At 47.6% G+C, this 15,116-nt stretch overlaps 1 protein-coding gene across 2 annotated transcripts in view; it reads left to right on the plus strand.

Annotated features, from left to right (window-relative positions):
* SECISBP2L (SECIS binding protein 2 like) overlaps nt 1–15,116 on the plus strand; it is an 85,171-nt gene that overhangs the window by 59,521 nt on the left and 10,534 nt on the right. For both annotated transcript variants that reach the window (XM_056572259.1, XM_056572258.1), the window contains exons 10-11: nt 5,710–5,877; nt 12,046–12,187. In XM_056572259.1, the coding sequence (XP_056428234.1) occupies nt 5,710–5,877; nt 12,046–12,187 (310 nt within the window). The remainder of the gene's footprint in view (nt 1–5,709; nt 5,878–12,045; nt 12,188–15,116) is intronic.

Raw genomic sequence — 15,116 nt, forward strand, 5'->3', positions numbered from 1 at the left:
CTGACAGAGGGAGGGGGCTCCCTCTGTCTCCTCTGCAGCACCCCGCATCGCGATTGCGGGGTGCTGTGTGTGGCCGCACTGCCGGGAGTGAAGTTCACTTCACTCCCGACAGTTTAACCCCTACAGCCGCGGTCAGAAGTGACCGCGCACTGTAAGGAGTTCTGACAGAGGGAGGGGGCTCCCTCTGTCTCTCCTGCAGCACCCCGCATCGCGATCGCGGGGTGCTGCTGCATACCTGGGCTGCCGGGGGTCCTACAAAGACCCCCAGGTCTGCCCTGGGTATTGCCTGCCAGTGAAATATGCTGCCTGCTAGTGAAAACTGGCAGGCAGCATATAACTGCAATGCTTTGGAATACTAAGTATTCCAAAGCATTAAAAAGTGTAAAAATAAATAAATAAATAAAATAAAAGTGTAAAAATAAATAAAAATGTAATAAAAGTGTAAAAAAAAATATATATTAAATATACATTTATTAAATGAATCTAATAAAAAAAAAAGCATAATGTGTAGGATCGCATTGGCGGACATCCGCAGCATGTAATATGCTGCGGATGTCCGCCACGTGATCCTACACATTATGCAGCAGTCACGGTAATGAGCTCGCTGCTGTGGCTGGGTAGCTTTGTGCGTCCACTCATAGCGGCGGATTTTCCACCAGCAGTCATGAGCGGACACACTGAGCTACCCAGCCGCAGCAGTGATGGATATATTCGCCATGAGCGGGTGCTTATTCCCACAACATGGCGGATATATTCATCAGGAGCCTTAACTGTCACAGACAGACGCGTTATACTGCCAGCCGACCAGCCAATAACTTGTAGGGGTGCGGTATATAAATGGGGTCACTTGTGGGGGTGGGGGTACTGTTCTGCCCTGAAAGCCAAATGGCGCTCCTCTCCTTCTGAGTCCTACCACGCGGCCAAGGAACCATATATGGCCAAAGCGGGGGTATTTCCGAACATGGGACAAGCAGCTAAATAAAATATAGGATGCATTTCTTTCAATATCAGAAGTGATGTACAAAAAATATGCCCCCCCAAATGATGCATTTGTGAAAAATTGCAATTTTCGAATTTTTAACACTGACTTTGTAATAATTCCTGCCCAAAAACGATGGTGTTAAAATACTCACTGTACCCCCTAGCGAATACCTTGAGGGCTCTAGTTTTTAAAATGGGTTCATTTGGGGGGGGTGTTCCTATGTTCTACTACCTTTTAATTTCTGCAAACCTTGCATAGCACATAAAAAAAATTTACTTTTCAAATTTTCTAAATTTTCAAAATTTCAAGTTAAATTGTTAGGGTTCTAACTAATTTAAAATGTTAATTAAAAACTAAAAAATTACGTCAAAATAAAGTAGACATCTGAAAGTATAAGTTTCATGAACTATTTGGTCAGTAAGTATAAATATATGCAACCAATTAGTGTTAAAATAGCAGAAAATCGTAATTTTTTGTAAAAATTTCATGATTTTTTGCATTGTAAAAAAAAACTACAAATGATATCGGCTTACTTTTACTATGTACATGAAGGACAACTTGTGACAAAAAAACAATGTCAGAATTATCGTGATTGGCAAAACTTTACCAGAGTTATTCTCTAATAAAGACAGACTTCCCAGATTTGAAAAAACAGGCCTGGTCTTTCAGGGGCGTACAGGTTTATTTGCATTGGTCCTTAAGGGGTTAATCAGGTGTTGTATGAAACCTACTCCATAAGCAAAACTCAAGGCATTGTAGGGTTATTAGATGTCTTACAGAGTTCACTGAACAATGTGTCAGGAGCAAGGCACATTGGAAGGCTCGAAACGGAGAGGTAAAGGGTTTTCCTAAGGACGCATACCGCTATGGTAGTTTAAAACCACGGACATCAATAGTAAAATAATAAAACTACTTTAACTCCTTAACGACGCAGGACGTATATTTACGTCCTGCGCCGGCTCCCACGATATGAAGCGGGATCGCGCCGCGATCCTGCATCATATCGCGTCGGTCCCGGCGCTCATCAACGGCTGGGACCCGCGGCTAATACCACACATCGCCGATCGTGGCGATGTGCGGTATTAACCCTTTAGAAGCGGCGGTCAACGCTGACCGCCGCTTCTAAAGTGAAACTGAAAGTGACCCGGCTGCTCAGTCGGGCTGTTCGGGACCGCCGCAGTGAAATCGCGGCGTCCCGAACAGCTGACCGGACACCGGGAGGGCCCTTACCTGCCTCCTCGGTGTCCGATCGACGAATGACTGCTCCGTGCCTGAGATCCAGGTAGGAGCAGTCAAGCGCCGATAATACGTGTTAATACACGCCAGTGATCAGCAGAGGAGATCAGTGTGTGCAGTGTTATAGGTCCCTATGGGACCTATAACACTGCAAAAAAAAATGTAAAAAAAAAGTGTTAATAAAGGTCATTTAACCCCTTCCCTAATAAAAGTTTGAATCACCACCCTTTTCCCATAAAAAAAAAAAAAAAGTAAAAAAAAAAAAATAAACATATGTGTCCGATCAAAACAAAAATCATACCGATAAAAACTTCAGATCACGGCGCAAAAAATGAGTCCTCATAACGCCCTGTACGTGGAAAAATAAAAAAGTTATAGGGGTCAGAAGATGACATTTTTAAACGTCTAAATTTTCCTGCATGTAGTTATGATTTTTTCCAGAAGTGCGACAAAATCAAACCTATATTAGTAGGGTATCATTTTAACCGTGTGGACCTACAGAATAATGATAAGGTGTAATTTTTACCGAAATATGCACTGCGTAGAAACGGAAGCCCCCAAAAGTTACAAAATGGCGTTTTTATTTCGATTTTGTCGCACAATGATTTTTTTTTCCGTTTCGCCGTGCATTTTTGGGTAAAATGACTAATGGCACTGCAAAGTAGAATTGGCGATGCATAAAATAAGCCATAATATGGATTTTTAGGTGGAAAATTGAAAGGGTTATGATTTTTAAAAGGTAAGGAGGAAAAAACGAAAGTGCAAAAACGGAAAAACCCTGAGTCCTTAACCCCTTAAGGACTCAGGGTTTTTCCGTTTTTGCACTTTCGGGGAAGGGGTTAAATGACCTTTATTAACACTTTTTTTTTACTTTTTTTTTTGCAGTGTTATAGGTCCCATAGGGACCTATAACACTGCACACACTGATCTCTTACACAGATCACAGGCGTGTATTAACACGCCTGTGATCAGCATTATCGGCGCTTGACTGCTCCTGCCTGGATCTCAGGCACGGAGCAGTCATTCGTCGATCGGACACCGAGGAGGCAGGTAAGGGCCCTCCCGGTGTCCGATCAGCTGTTGGGGACTGAGCAGCCGGGATACTTTCAGTTTCACTTTAGAAGCGGCGGTCAGCTTTGACCGCCGCTTCTAAAGGGTTAATACCACACATCGCCGCGATCGGCAATGTGTGGTATTAGCCGCGGGTCCCGGCCGTTGATTAGCGCCGGGACCGAAGCGATATGATGCGGGATCGCGGCGCGATCCCGCTTCATATCGCGGGAGCCGGCGCAGGACGTAAATATACGTCCTGCGTCGTTAAGGGGTACTCCGGTGGAAAACTTTTTTTTTTTTTTTAATCAACTAGTGCCAGAAAGTTAAACATATTTGTAAATTACTTCTATTAAAAAATCTTAATCCTTCCAGTACTTATTAGTTGCTGAATACTACAGAGGAAATTCTTTTCTTTTTGGATTTCTTTTTTCTGTCTGTCCACAGTGTTCTCTACTGACACCTCTGTCCAGGTCAGGAGCTGTCTAGGTCAGGAGCTGTCCAGGCCAGGAGCTGTCCAGAACAGGAGAAAATCCCCATAGCATAGCAAACACATGGTGCTCTGGAAAGTTCCTGAAATGGATAGAGGTGTCAGCAGAGAGCACTGTTATTCAGACAGAAAAGAAATCCAAAAAGAAAATAATTTCCTCTGTAGTATTCAGCAACTAATAAGTACTGGAAGGATTACGATTTTTTAATAGAATAAATTTACACATCTGTTTTCCATTTTTGGCACCAGTTGATTTAAAAATAAAATGCTTTCCACCGGAGTACCACTTTAATGACATATAGACGACGCGTTTTGAGAGCGTAGCTCTCTTTATCAAGTCACATGTCTGTGGTTTTAACCTACCGTGGAGGTGTGCATCCTTAGGAAAACCCCGTTTTTACCTCTCCGTTCGAGCCTTCCAATGTAACAAAGTCTTCTCTGCAAACTCCATACATCTACGGAATCGGGTCCTGGCTGCCACGCAACTACTCCTGTTATATGCAAAAAGTTGTTTAAATCTGAGCCCAACACATCCAGGTACGTAGGGCATTTTGCAAAGTGGAAACTGTTATTGTGTTGCCCTTGGTGACTGCACAAAGATAGTGCCACCACTGTCAGTTTTTTCTTTCCATATAAACCTTTCTAAAAGGAGAAGCTATAGGGACAGGAAGTCATAAGTCAGTCCCATAAGTTAGTCCTAGGGGCATGACAGCTGTGGCAGAGGTCAGATGAAGATTGGCCTTTCGGAATACAGGTGTATTAATGATATCATTATGATGATAGGTTTATTATTAGCCACTGAATACACCACTAAAATGTCCTTCATGCAATTTTTGGCATGAATTAGATGAGAGTAGAGGATGGACACAAGCCCCCTGTGGCTCTAAGATTTCAAAACCCAAATTTGTAGAGGGTTTTTGCAGAAAATTCCTGAATATCATAGTAACATAGTTCATAAGGTTAAAAAAAATACCAGAGTCCATCAAGTTTAACCTATAAGGCTAGGTTCAGACTACGGAATCTCCGGGCAGAAAATTTCGGAATCAGTCGGCACTAGGACTGCAACGTGTTCCGTGAGTATTTCCGCCTGAAGAAAGAGCAACGCCATTCTTCAGGCGGAAATTTCCAAGCGGATTTTCCGTTCACAAATTCCGCTTCACAAATTCACTACACTATACATTTTAGCAAGCGGAATTTCAGCCTGCAATTTCAAAGCAGAATTGCAGGCGGAAATTCCGTAGTGTGAACCTAGCCTAACCCTAATGAGAGGAAGGCGCCCTGCTGCGTTCTTGAACCTCCGTGCCTGGGTTGTTGGGGGACCTCCCACCTCCACCCCCTTTTTGGAGTCTTGTATGTTGCTGCTGTGGTATGTCTGCTGTGTGTTGTCCTTGTCTAAAGATTCCTTCCCCCTCCCCGACCTCTTTGTCTTCCCTCACATCTACCCTCCTTGCTTCTCTGCTCTTTGATCTCCCCCTATTAGGCCAATGACAATTTACATTGTGCCTTTTTCTTGTAACCCCCTTGAGGATTTGTCTACTCTTCCATTGCATACTGATAATAATTGTTCCTGGTTTCATGTTTGTTACATCTCCCTCTGCGTAGGGATGGTTTTCGGCTGTACTTATTGGCATCCCAGAAACAGCATGAATGGTCGAAAGCTGGGTAAAGGACTTCAATACATTATATAAGTAGACATTCTCTTAAGACACAAGAACCCAGTGCAAACTAAGGGGTACGAGCAACAAAGGCCAGATAACTTTTTAGCATTCGTACAGTGTCTGATAAAACCCAAGTTCTGAAATACCCTAACTACCCCGCTAATGTTTGTTTTTCAAGAAAACCATTTGCTGTAGAGAGATGCTTAGAGCACTAAACAGTCATTGTGTACCAATAAATAAAGTAAATTTTTTGACCTTCTCTTTTTTATATTTCTCATATTTTATATTTGCAGTTGGATGATTTACCTGAAAACTCCCCAATTAACATTGTTCAGACTCCAATCCCCATTACCACTTCAGTACCAAAACGTGCAAAAAGTCAGAAGAAGAAAGCTCTTGCTGCTGCTTTGGCCACTGCCCAGGAATATTCTGAAATAAGCATGGAACAGAAAAAGCTCCAGGTTTGTCAGTCATTCCTCTCACTTTAAGGGCTCATTTACCTGTTATTACTGCGGCCAGAATAGAAATTAATGGACCCTTAATTTCTTATGCATTTATCTCACAAATTCCATAAGGAATGTGTGAGGGGAAAAAGTTTCCTTTTCTAACATATAATGTATTACCCTTCTTTCTCTATCAGCCCCATTGGGGGACACAGACCATGCGGTGCTTTCTAGGAGGCTTGACACTAGTGCAACAGAAAAGTCAGCTCCTCCCAGCGTTATATACCCACCTCCAGGCCACTGAGCTAATCAGTTTTAGCTTAGTGTCTAAAGAGGTAGACACTGGTCTGGGTCCCCTAGGCCAGGTCTCATATTTTTTTTTTTCCTAGCTTAGGGATGTCTTAGATTTTTTATTCCCTTTTCTTTCCTGTTTTCAGGTGGGAACTCGGGAACATAGCGTTCACTGTTTCCCCATTTGCAATTGAGGGGGCACATGCATCGTGGATGTACTGTCAACCTCCTCTCGCTAACGGTCAGCGCCTGGGGTTGTACCTCATGGGTCCGGGTCCCCCACTTTTCCCTTCTCACTGTTGCAGCCCGGCATAATGCAGGTGACAAAACTGAAGACTTCATGAGTTAAGTTTTTCAGACTAAGGTGAATATATTTCCCTTTTCCCTAAGGTGCTGGATTCTCAACATCTGGAGACACCAAGTTTGTGGGCCACCTTTTTGTATGGGGGTTAATGGGACTGGCCAGGAGGGATTTTTCCCTCCTTTCTACCTTCTATGGGGGAAAAGTCTATATTTCTGGGGCTGAGCATTGGCACATATATATGTGGGCACAGTGTGTATGTGGTGCACGGTATTAGCGCGGGTGCTTTCTGCAGCCGCGGCGTATCTCTCTATTACTGTGGGCGTTCCTCCGGCCCGGCCGCACGGCGCCTTTTTACTTTCGTTTTGGCAGTGTGACTGGCGGCGGTGTTTCGCCTGCTCCGTTCCTCCGAGGAGCAAATGCGTTCGCATGTGCGCTCGGGGCCGGGAGCGGGCGACATTATGGACCGGGCTATAATTACTTTGGCGGTCCGGTGCGCTTTAGCTCCGCCCATCCAGGGCCGCCGAAGCTTTTTATAAGCGCGCGAATAACCTCCAATCAGCGCTGTGCGCGCGCATGGGGTTGCAGGGCCAATCAACAGTGCCCTTGTAGCTAGCACGCCCCCTCTGGCCATTGGTCCAGCATTTTCTCTCCTTCTCTCTGCCGGAGTTCTCCTCACAGCAGCAGCCTGAGGGACACAGACTTGGGTGAGACTGTTCTTTTTTATTACTTTGTCCGTGCCCAGAACTGTTCCTCCCTCTAAACAGATAGCTGGGTCCTTAGTTACTTATTACACCTGTAATAGCTGTAACACGAAAATGTCTCGTTCTGCTGAACCCACTTGTTCTGCCTGCACCACTGCTCCCCCAGACCCCCTGCTAATTCTACACCGGATGCTCTTCCAGACCCGGTGGGTTCGGCCATCCCTCCAGCCTGGGTTTCTTCCCTCTCCCAGTCTATGCTGGTGACTGCCTTGGAGAGGTCCACCCTCCGTCGGCCCTCCAGAGGGACCAGCTCCCCTTCTCCCTATTCTCGCAGGCGTAATAGGGGTGTATCCTCTGACTCATCCTCTGGGTCTTCGGGTAGGCATGGGCGCTTCCTTCATAGGTCTCGCCCTGCTGCTTCATCTTGTCACAAGCATCACTCCTCCAGAGGATGCTCCCGCAGTCGCCACTCTGGCTCTCCAGAACCGCGTACCAGGTCAGTCTCTCACTGATCCAGGGCCGCCTCAACATGGTCCCATTCACCTGGAGAACTTGTGGACGAGGTTTCCGAATCAGCATCTGACTGATATAGCTGACACGGTGAACTCATTGGTTTCGGCCATAAGAGACACCTTTCATCTAGAGGACCCAGGATCTTGGGACATACCTCCAGAAGTATTCTTTCATCGTGACCGACCAGCAGCCAAGGTGTTCAGCTCTCACGCTGAATTTGATGCCCCTGTGGAATCTGCCTGTAGGCATCCTGACAAGAGGTTTCAGGAATCGAAGAAGGTTCAAGCGCGGTACCCTTTCCCCCCCCCCCACCGGTGGACCTCTCCTGCCTCTCCAAGGCTACTACGCTGCCACTGGCGGATGCGGCTGCCTTCAAGGATCCGTCAGACAAGAATGTGGAGACCTTGGCAAAGTTTGCCTTTTGAAGCAGCATGTTCCTCCCTGCTTCCTGCCTTCGCCTCTGCTTGGGTGTCGAAGGCCCTTTCAGTTTGGTGTTCCCAACTCAGGGTATTCCCCCCCCCCCCCCGGAGGAACTGGCTGAACTAGCTCTCCAATGCTCCAAAGCTGGAGACTTTCTATGTTCTGCTTCCATGCAGTCAGACCGTTGTGCTGCCACTGGTAACCTGGTGGCCCTCCATCGCTCCATGTGGCTCAAAGCTTGGGACGCGGATTCCGCTTCCAAGAAGTCTCTCACCGAGCTTCCATTTTGGCAAACTCCTTGATGAGATCATCTCAGAGGCGACGGGCGGCAAGAGTTCCTTATTGCCTCAGAATAAGGCTCGCACTACTTCCCGTAGGAAGTCCTCTTCTTTTCGTTCCTTTCGGACTTTTGCTCCCAATAAAGGGTCTGGGCAGGCGCTTTCGCGGGACAAAAAGGTTCCCTCCTTCCGGGCGCGCCCCTCTCGGAAGTTGGACAACCGTTCCTGCCGTTGTGTGGCCAAATCGGGCACCCGCAAACCTACTTCTGCATGAAAGGACGCCCCCACCTGCAGATTTTTCTCGGGTGGGAGGTCGTCTCTTATTCTTCCGAGATGTCTGGACCGCGCACATTCAGGACTCCTGTGTCAGGGACGTGGTATCCAACGGATACCGAATCGAATTTGCTTCCCTTCTGAGGGATCGATTTTTTATTTTTTTTTTTTTCTGTCCCGGGCCCCCCGATCTCCTTTGCTAGCAAAGGAATTTCGGGGGGCACTCCGGTCCCTTCTCATCCAGGGAGTCATTGTCCGGTTCCTTCCAGGGATTGTTTTCGGGGTTTCTATTCAAACCTTTTTGTGGTACCCAAGAAAGGCGGTTCTGTTCGGCCAATCTTGGCTCCCAAGCGTCTCAACCAACATCTTCTGATCCGCCGTTTCCGAGTTGAATCTCTCCGTTCAGTGGTGGCGTCCATGGATCAAGGGGAATTTCTTACCTCGGTGGACATCATGGATGCCTACCTCCACGTTACAATATTCCTCGTACATCAGCGGTACCTCCGCTTTGCTGTTCCTGAAAGTCATTTTCAATTTGTGGCTCTCCCCTTCGGTCTGGCCACTGCTCCACGGGTCTTTATCAAGATCCTGGCGCCCGTGATAGCCCTGCTACGGTCGAGGGGTTTCTCAGTGATTCCTTACTTGGACGACCTCCTCATCAAGGCTCCTACCAGAGCCCAGAATCTGGAGAATGTGGATCTCACCCTCCAGGCCTTATCTCGTTTCGGGTGAATGGTCAACCGGGACAAGTCCGTCCTTTCCCCCACCCAGTCTCTGGTCGTCTTGGGGCTCCAGTTCGACAAGGCCGCTGCCCGGATTCACCTTCCGCCGGACAAGCGACTGACTCTCTTGTCAGGAGTCCGCTCCATTCGGACACGGGCTCCAGTCTCCATCCGTCTTTGCAAGGAAGTCCTGGGTCGGATGGTGGCGGCTATGGAGGCTGTGCCCTTTGCCCAGTTCTATTACCGCCCTCTTCAACTGGTGGTTCTCTCCCGGTGGGACAGGTCTCCTCTGTGTCTCAACCGCAAGATTGTTCTCTCTTGGCGGTCTCGTCAGTCTCTTCTCTGGTGGCTCCGCTCTCCCCTGCTTCTTCAGGGGCGCTCATTCCTTCCCCTTCACTGGCAAGTTGTCACAACAGATGCCAGTCTGTCGGGTTGGGGAGGCGTTTTCAAGGACCGGACGGTTCAGGGCTTCTGGTCTCCCCGAGAAGCCCTTCTCCCCATAAACATCTTGGAACTGCGGGCAATCCATCTTTGTCTGCTTCATTGGGAGTCCCTTCTTCTGGGCCGCCCTGTAAGTGTCCAGTCGGACAACACCACGGCTGTGACGTACATCAATCGGCAGGACGGCACTCGCAGCTCAGCAGCCATGGCCGAGGTGACCAAGATTCTCCTCTGGGCGGAACTCCAGACGTGGACCTCTTCGCTTCTCAACACAACTGGAAGATTCCCCAGTTTGTGTCGAAGTCCCGGGACCCCCTGGCTCTATCCGTGGATGCCCTGGTGATTCCGCGGTCGGGCTTTGCCCTGCGCTATCTGTTCCCTCCCCTTCCTCTCCTTCCCAGGATCCTGAGGAAGTTCAAAGCAGAGGGCATCCCCGCCATTCTCGTGCCCCAGACTGGCCCCGAAGGACGTGGTATGCCGACGCGGTCAGGCTCCTGGACGACGTTCTGTTGCGTCTTCCACTTCGTCCAGACCTTCTATTGCAGGGTCCACTCTGCCACCCCAGTTTACAGTCGCTGCACTTAACGGTGTGGCGGTTGAGACCGCGGTTCTAAGGGCCCGCGGTTTCTCTTCCCAAGTTATTCACACCATGCTCAAGGCTCGCAAGTCCTCCTCTGCAAAAATTTACCACCGTACCTTGCGGTCTTATTTTTGTTTTTGCGAAGTTCAGGCTTTTTCTCCTGTTACGTTTTCCTTTTCCCGTCCTCTCTCTTTTTTGCAGTCGGGGTTGGAACAAGGGCTGGCTCTCGGCTCCCTTAAGGGTCAAGTTTCGGCCCTTTTTCTATTCTTTTTCAGTGTCCTCTGGCATCCAATTCTCATGTCCGGACCTTCATCCAAGGTGTGGCACATGCTGTCCCTCCTTATAGGTCCCCTTTTCCCCCTTGGGACTTGAATCTGGTTCTGGGTGCCCTACAAGGCGCTCCTTTTGAACCCCTCAGGGATATTCCTCTTAGCCTCCTTTCCTGGAAGGTGGCGTTCCTTATTGCTATTACCTCCAGCTCTTTCCTGCCGTTCTCCTTTTCTGGTCGTTCACCAGGACAAGGTTGTTTTCCGACCAGATCCATCCTTTTCACCCAAGGTCGTTTCGTCTTTTCATCTCAATGAGGACATCGTCCTCCCGTCCTTTTGTCCCACTCCTTCTCATCCCAGTGAGCGTTCTCTCCACAAACTAGATGTAGTGTAGGCTGTTATGACCTATCTCTCTGTCACCTCTTCCTTTCGTCAGTGCGATTCCTTTTTCATTCTTACGGAAGGTCGTCGTAAGGGACAGCCTGCTTCCAAGGCCACCATTTCTCATTGGATCTGATCTGCTATTTCGGAAGCTTACCGCTGCAAGGGGAAGATCCCACCCTTCAGTGTTTTGGCTCATTCCACCCATTCTGTTGGGGCATTATGGGCCCTCCGAAATAAGGCCTCAGACTCGCAGGTCTATAAATGGCCACCTGGTCGTCTTTTCACACTTTCTCAAGTCTGGGCCATAAGGTGCTTCAGGCGGCAGTGGTACAGCCGACTGCCTGACTGTTTCTCTGCCCACCCAAGGGACGGCTTTGGTACGTCCCATGGTCTGTGTCCCCCAATGGAGCTGATAGAGAAAAGGAGATTTTTATGCTTAAAGTAAAATCTCTTTCTCGAAGGATCCATTTGGGGACACAGCTCCCACCCTTTGGTTATCTGTCCGAGGATGTGTTCAGTTATTTTTTCTTCTGGTGCTTGGACAGTTCGTGGTTTTTCCTTTGACCTGTCGGTTTTCTCTTACTGCTCTGGGACTAAAACTGATTAGCTCAGTGGCCTGGAGGTGGGTATATCCTATTGGGAGGAGCCGACTTTTCTGTTTCCATAGTGTCAAGCCTCCTAGAGACAGCAGCATACACCCCATGGTCTGTGTCCCCCATGGATCCTTCGAGAAAGAGATTTACGGTAAGCATAAAAATCTCCTTATTTTCTCCTAAAAAACTATGTTTTTTGGGGAAATAAGGTGCCATTTGGAGAAGCCATATTGCAGCATATGAAAGAGGTCTGACTCTATATTACAGACCTGTAAGGGCTGCCATAAAAGCTTTGTTCTGTGCCTGAGTTTAACTGTGGTAGTAATATTTTGCCTCTTCTATTCTGATCCAGAATTACTTTGTACAAACCTAAATAATATTATATCACTTAATTTGTGGCATGCGTTTGCTTTACAGGAAGCATTATCTAAAGCATCTGGTAAGAAAAGCAAGACTCCAGTACAGCTAGACTTAGGAGACATGTTAGCAGAGCTGGAGAGACAGCAACAAGCAATGAAAGCCCGGCAGATTACCAACACCAGACCTTTATCATACACAGGTATATTTTCTTCTGTATTCACTTGCCACTATTTATCCAAGGCTTTAAGGGATATTGTTAATTTATAATATACTGGTATTACAATAATTGACTTCCTTTATGTGCTGTCAGTCACGCTGATCCAGGGGATAAAAAAAAATGTTTTTAACCTGTTAACGATCATGAACATGTATACTCGTCCATGTGCCGTTAACGGGGCATGATGCGGGCTCCCGACTCAAGCCCGCATCATACCTGACAGCCCCCAGCTGATTCCTTTAGCTTCGCTCCGTGCCTGATGACTATTGATGCAGGGGCCGAAGGATCTTGACGTCACGGCCCCACCCCCACCCCCCCTAATGCAAGTCTATGGGAGGGGGCCCCCCCCCCCATAGACCTGCTTTAACCCCTTAAGGACTCAGCGTTTTTCAGTTTTTACATTTTCATTTTTTTCTCATAACCTTCTAAAAATCATATAAAATTCCATATGATGGCTTTTTTTTTGTGCCACCAATTCTACTTTGCAGTCACATTAGTCATTTTACCCAAAAATCCATGGCGAAACGGGAAAAAAAATAATTGTGCGACAATTTAAGAAAAAAAATTTTTTTGTTACTTTTGGTGGCTTCCGTTTATACGTAGAGCATTTTTTGGTAAAAATGACACCTTATCTTTATTCTGTAAGTCCATACGGTTAAAATTATACCCTACTTATATAGGTTTGAGTTTGTGGTACTTGTTAAATTTTGTCGGTATGAGGGCAAATTTTTTGCGCCGTGTTCTGAAGTTTTTTCTGACCAAAATTATGCTATTTTGGACTTTTGAATTTTTTTGCGCGTACACCATTGACCGTGCAGTTTAATTAACAATATATTTTTATAGTTTGGACATTTACGCATGAGGCAATACCACATGTTTATTTTTATTTACAGTTTTCTTTTTTTATGGGAAAATAAACATGGGATATCGCCGCACGGTCAATAACATTAATTAAACCGCATGGTCAACGTATCGTGATGTCACGTCCCACCCCCTTGACCTCTTAAGGACGCAGGGCGTACCTGTACGCCCTGCACCCTTAAGAGGTTAAGGGGGCGGGGCGTGACGTCACGATACGTTGACCGTGTGGTTTAATTAATGTTATATTTTTATAGTTTGGACATTTACGCACGCGGCGATACCACATATGTTTATTTTCATGTTGTTTTTATATTTTTATATGGAATTTGGGAAAAGGGGGGAGTTAAACTTTTAATAAGGAAGGGGTTAATGTGTTTTTTTTTTACTTTTATTACCTTTTTATTTATTTATTTTTTTTTTATTTTTTTTACACTTTATTAGTCCATAGAATTACATGTAGTTCCATATAATTACATTGATCTGTGTGCTCTGCACTTGATTGATAAAGCCTGGTCCTGCCAGGCTTTATCAATCTAGGAGCCACGGACCGGATTACAGGAGAGGTAAGCCCTCCGGCTACCTCAGCAGTGGATCACCCCCCCCACGATCGCACTGCGGGGGGTGATTCACCCCACTGGACCACCAGGGAGTGTTTAAAGGTCCCTTTAGATGCCGCTGTCAGCTTGGACAGCGGCAATCTAAAGGGTTAGTAGTAGGGATGTCCCGATACTGGTATCGGTATCGGGGCCGATACTAGCCATTTGCATGGTATCGGGGACTCTTTTAATGTCCCCAATACCATGCCCGATACCTGGTGCCGCTCCACTGCCCCGTTCTTTCATCCTCCGGTCAGCATCATGTCGTCCTATGGAGGAGCATGTGACACACCCGTCACTCCGCCTTCTCCCCTGCGCCCAGCGTAACGCTACGGAGGAAGCAGAGTGACGTATATGTCACATCCTCCTCCATAGGACGACATGATGCGGACGGGAGAACGGGGCAGCAGAGTGGCAGCACCCGACAGAGGAGGTGAGCTGCCTGCAAGGAGGGGGGCTTCTACTAATGTCTACCGGGGGGGCCCTGCTGCTGCTGTCTAAAATGGGGGGCCCTGCTGCTGCTGTCTAAAAGGGGGGGCCCTGCTGCTGCTGTCTAAAAGGGGGGGCCCTGCTGCTGCTGTCTAAAAGGGGGGGCCCTGCTGCTGCTGTCTAAAAGGGGGGGCCCTGCTGCTGTCTAAAAGGGGGGGCCCTGCTGCTGCTGTCTAAATGGGGGGGCCCTGCTGCTGTCTAAATCGGGGGGCCCTGCTGCTGTCTAAACGGGGGGCCCTGCTGCTGTCTAAAGGGGGGGGCCTGCTGCTGTCTAAAGGGGGGGGGCCCTGCTGCTGTCTAAAGAGGGGGGGGGCCTTCTGTCTAAACGGGGGGGCCTGCTGCTGTCTAAAGGGGAGGGGGCCCTGCTGGTTACTAAAGGGGGTGGGCCTGCTGCTGTTTAAATGGGGGCCCACTGTCTAAAGGGGGGCTGTGGTCTACAGGGGGGCTGCTTCTTATGTCTACAGGGGAGCTGCTGTCTACAGGGGGGGGCTGCTGTCTACAAGGGGGCTGCAGCTAATGTCTGCAAGGGGATACTACCTACTAATCAAGACAATCTTACAGCAGAGTCACCTGCACTAACTTGAATTTATCGGTAGATAGTGCAGGTGACCCGGTTTCTACCGCTGCTCACCATGTGGTCATTGGTCTCTCCACCAATGCAAATTCCCTGTTCTGTCCAATGGAGAAGAGAGAAATCTTTGCGTATACTACAGCAGCCGCCTCCATTGTACACAACAAGGACCCACATATCATACAGTAAACAGCGCCAGAAACCAGGTCACCCTGTTGTCAGATTCCCTTTAAAATATAAGTACGCGTACTTGGTATCGGCGAGTACTAGAATTAAAGTATCGGTACTCGTACTCGGTCTTAAAAAAATGGTATTGGGACATCCGTAGTTAATAGAAGATCGCTGCATGTCTGCTATTTAACTCCAGTCCTCAGCTGAGGGCCAGGCGGTATGG

Source organism: Hyla sarda, chromosome 4 (assembly GCF_029499605.1).
Source record: "Hyla sarda isolate aHylSar1 chromosome 4, aHylSar1.hap1, whole genome shotgun sequence".
NCBI lineage: Eukaryota > Metazoa > Chordata > Amphibia > Anura > Hylidae > Hyla > Hyla sarda.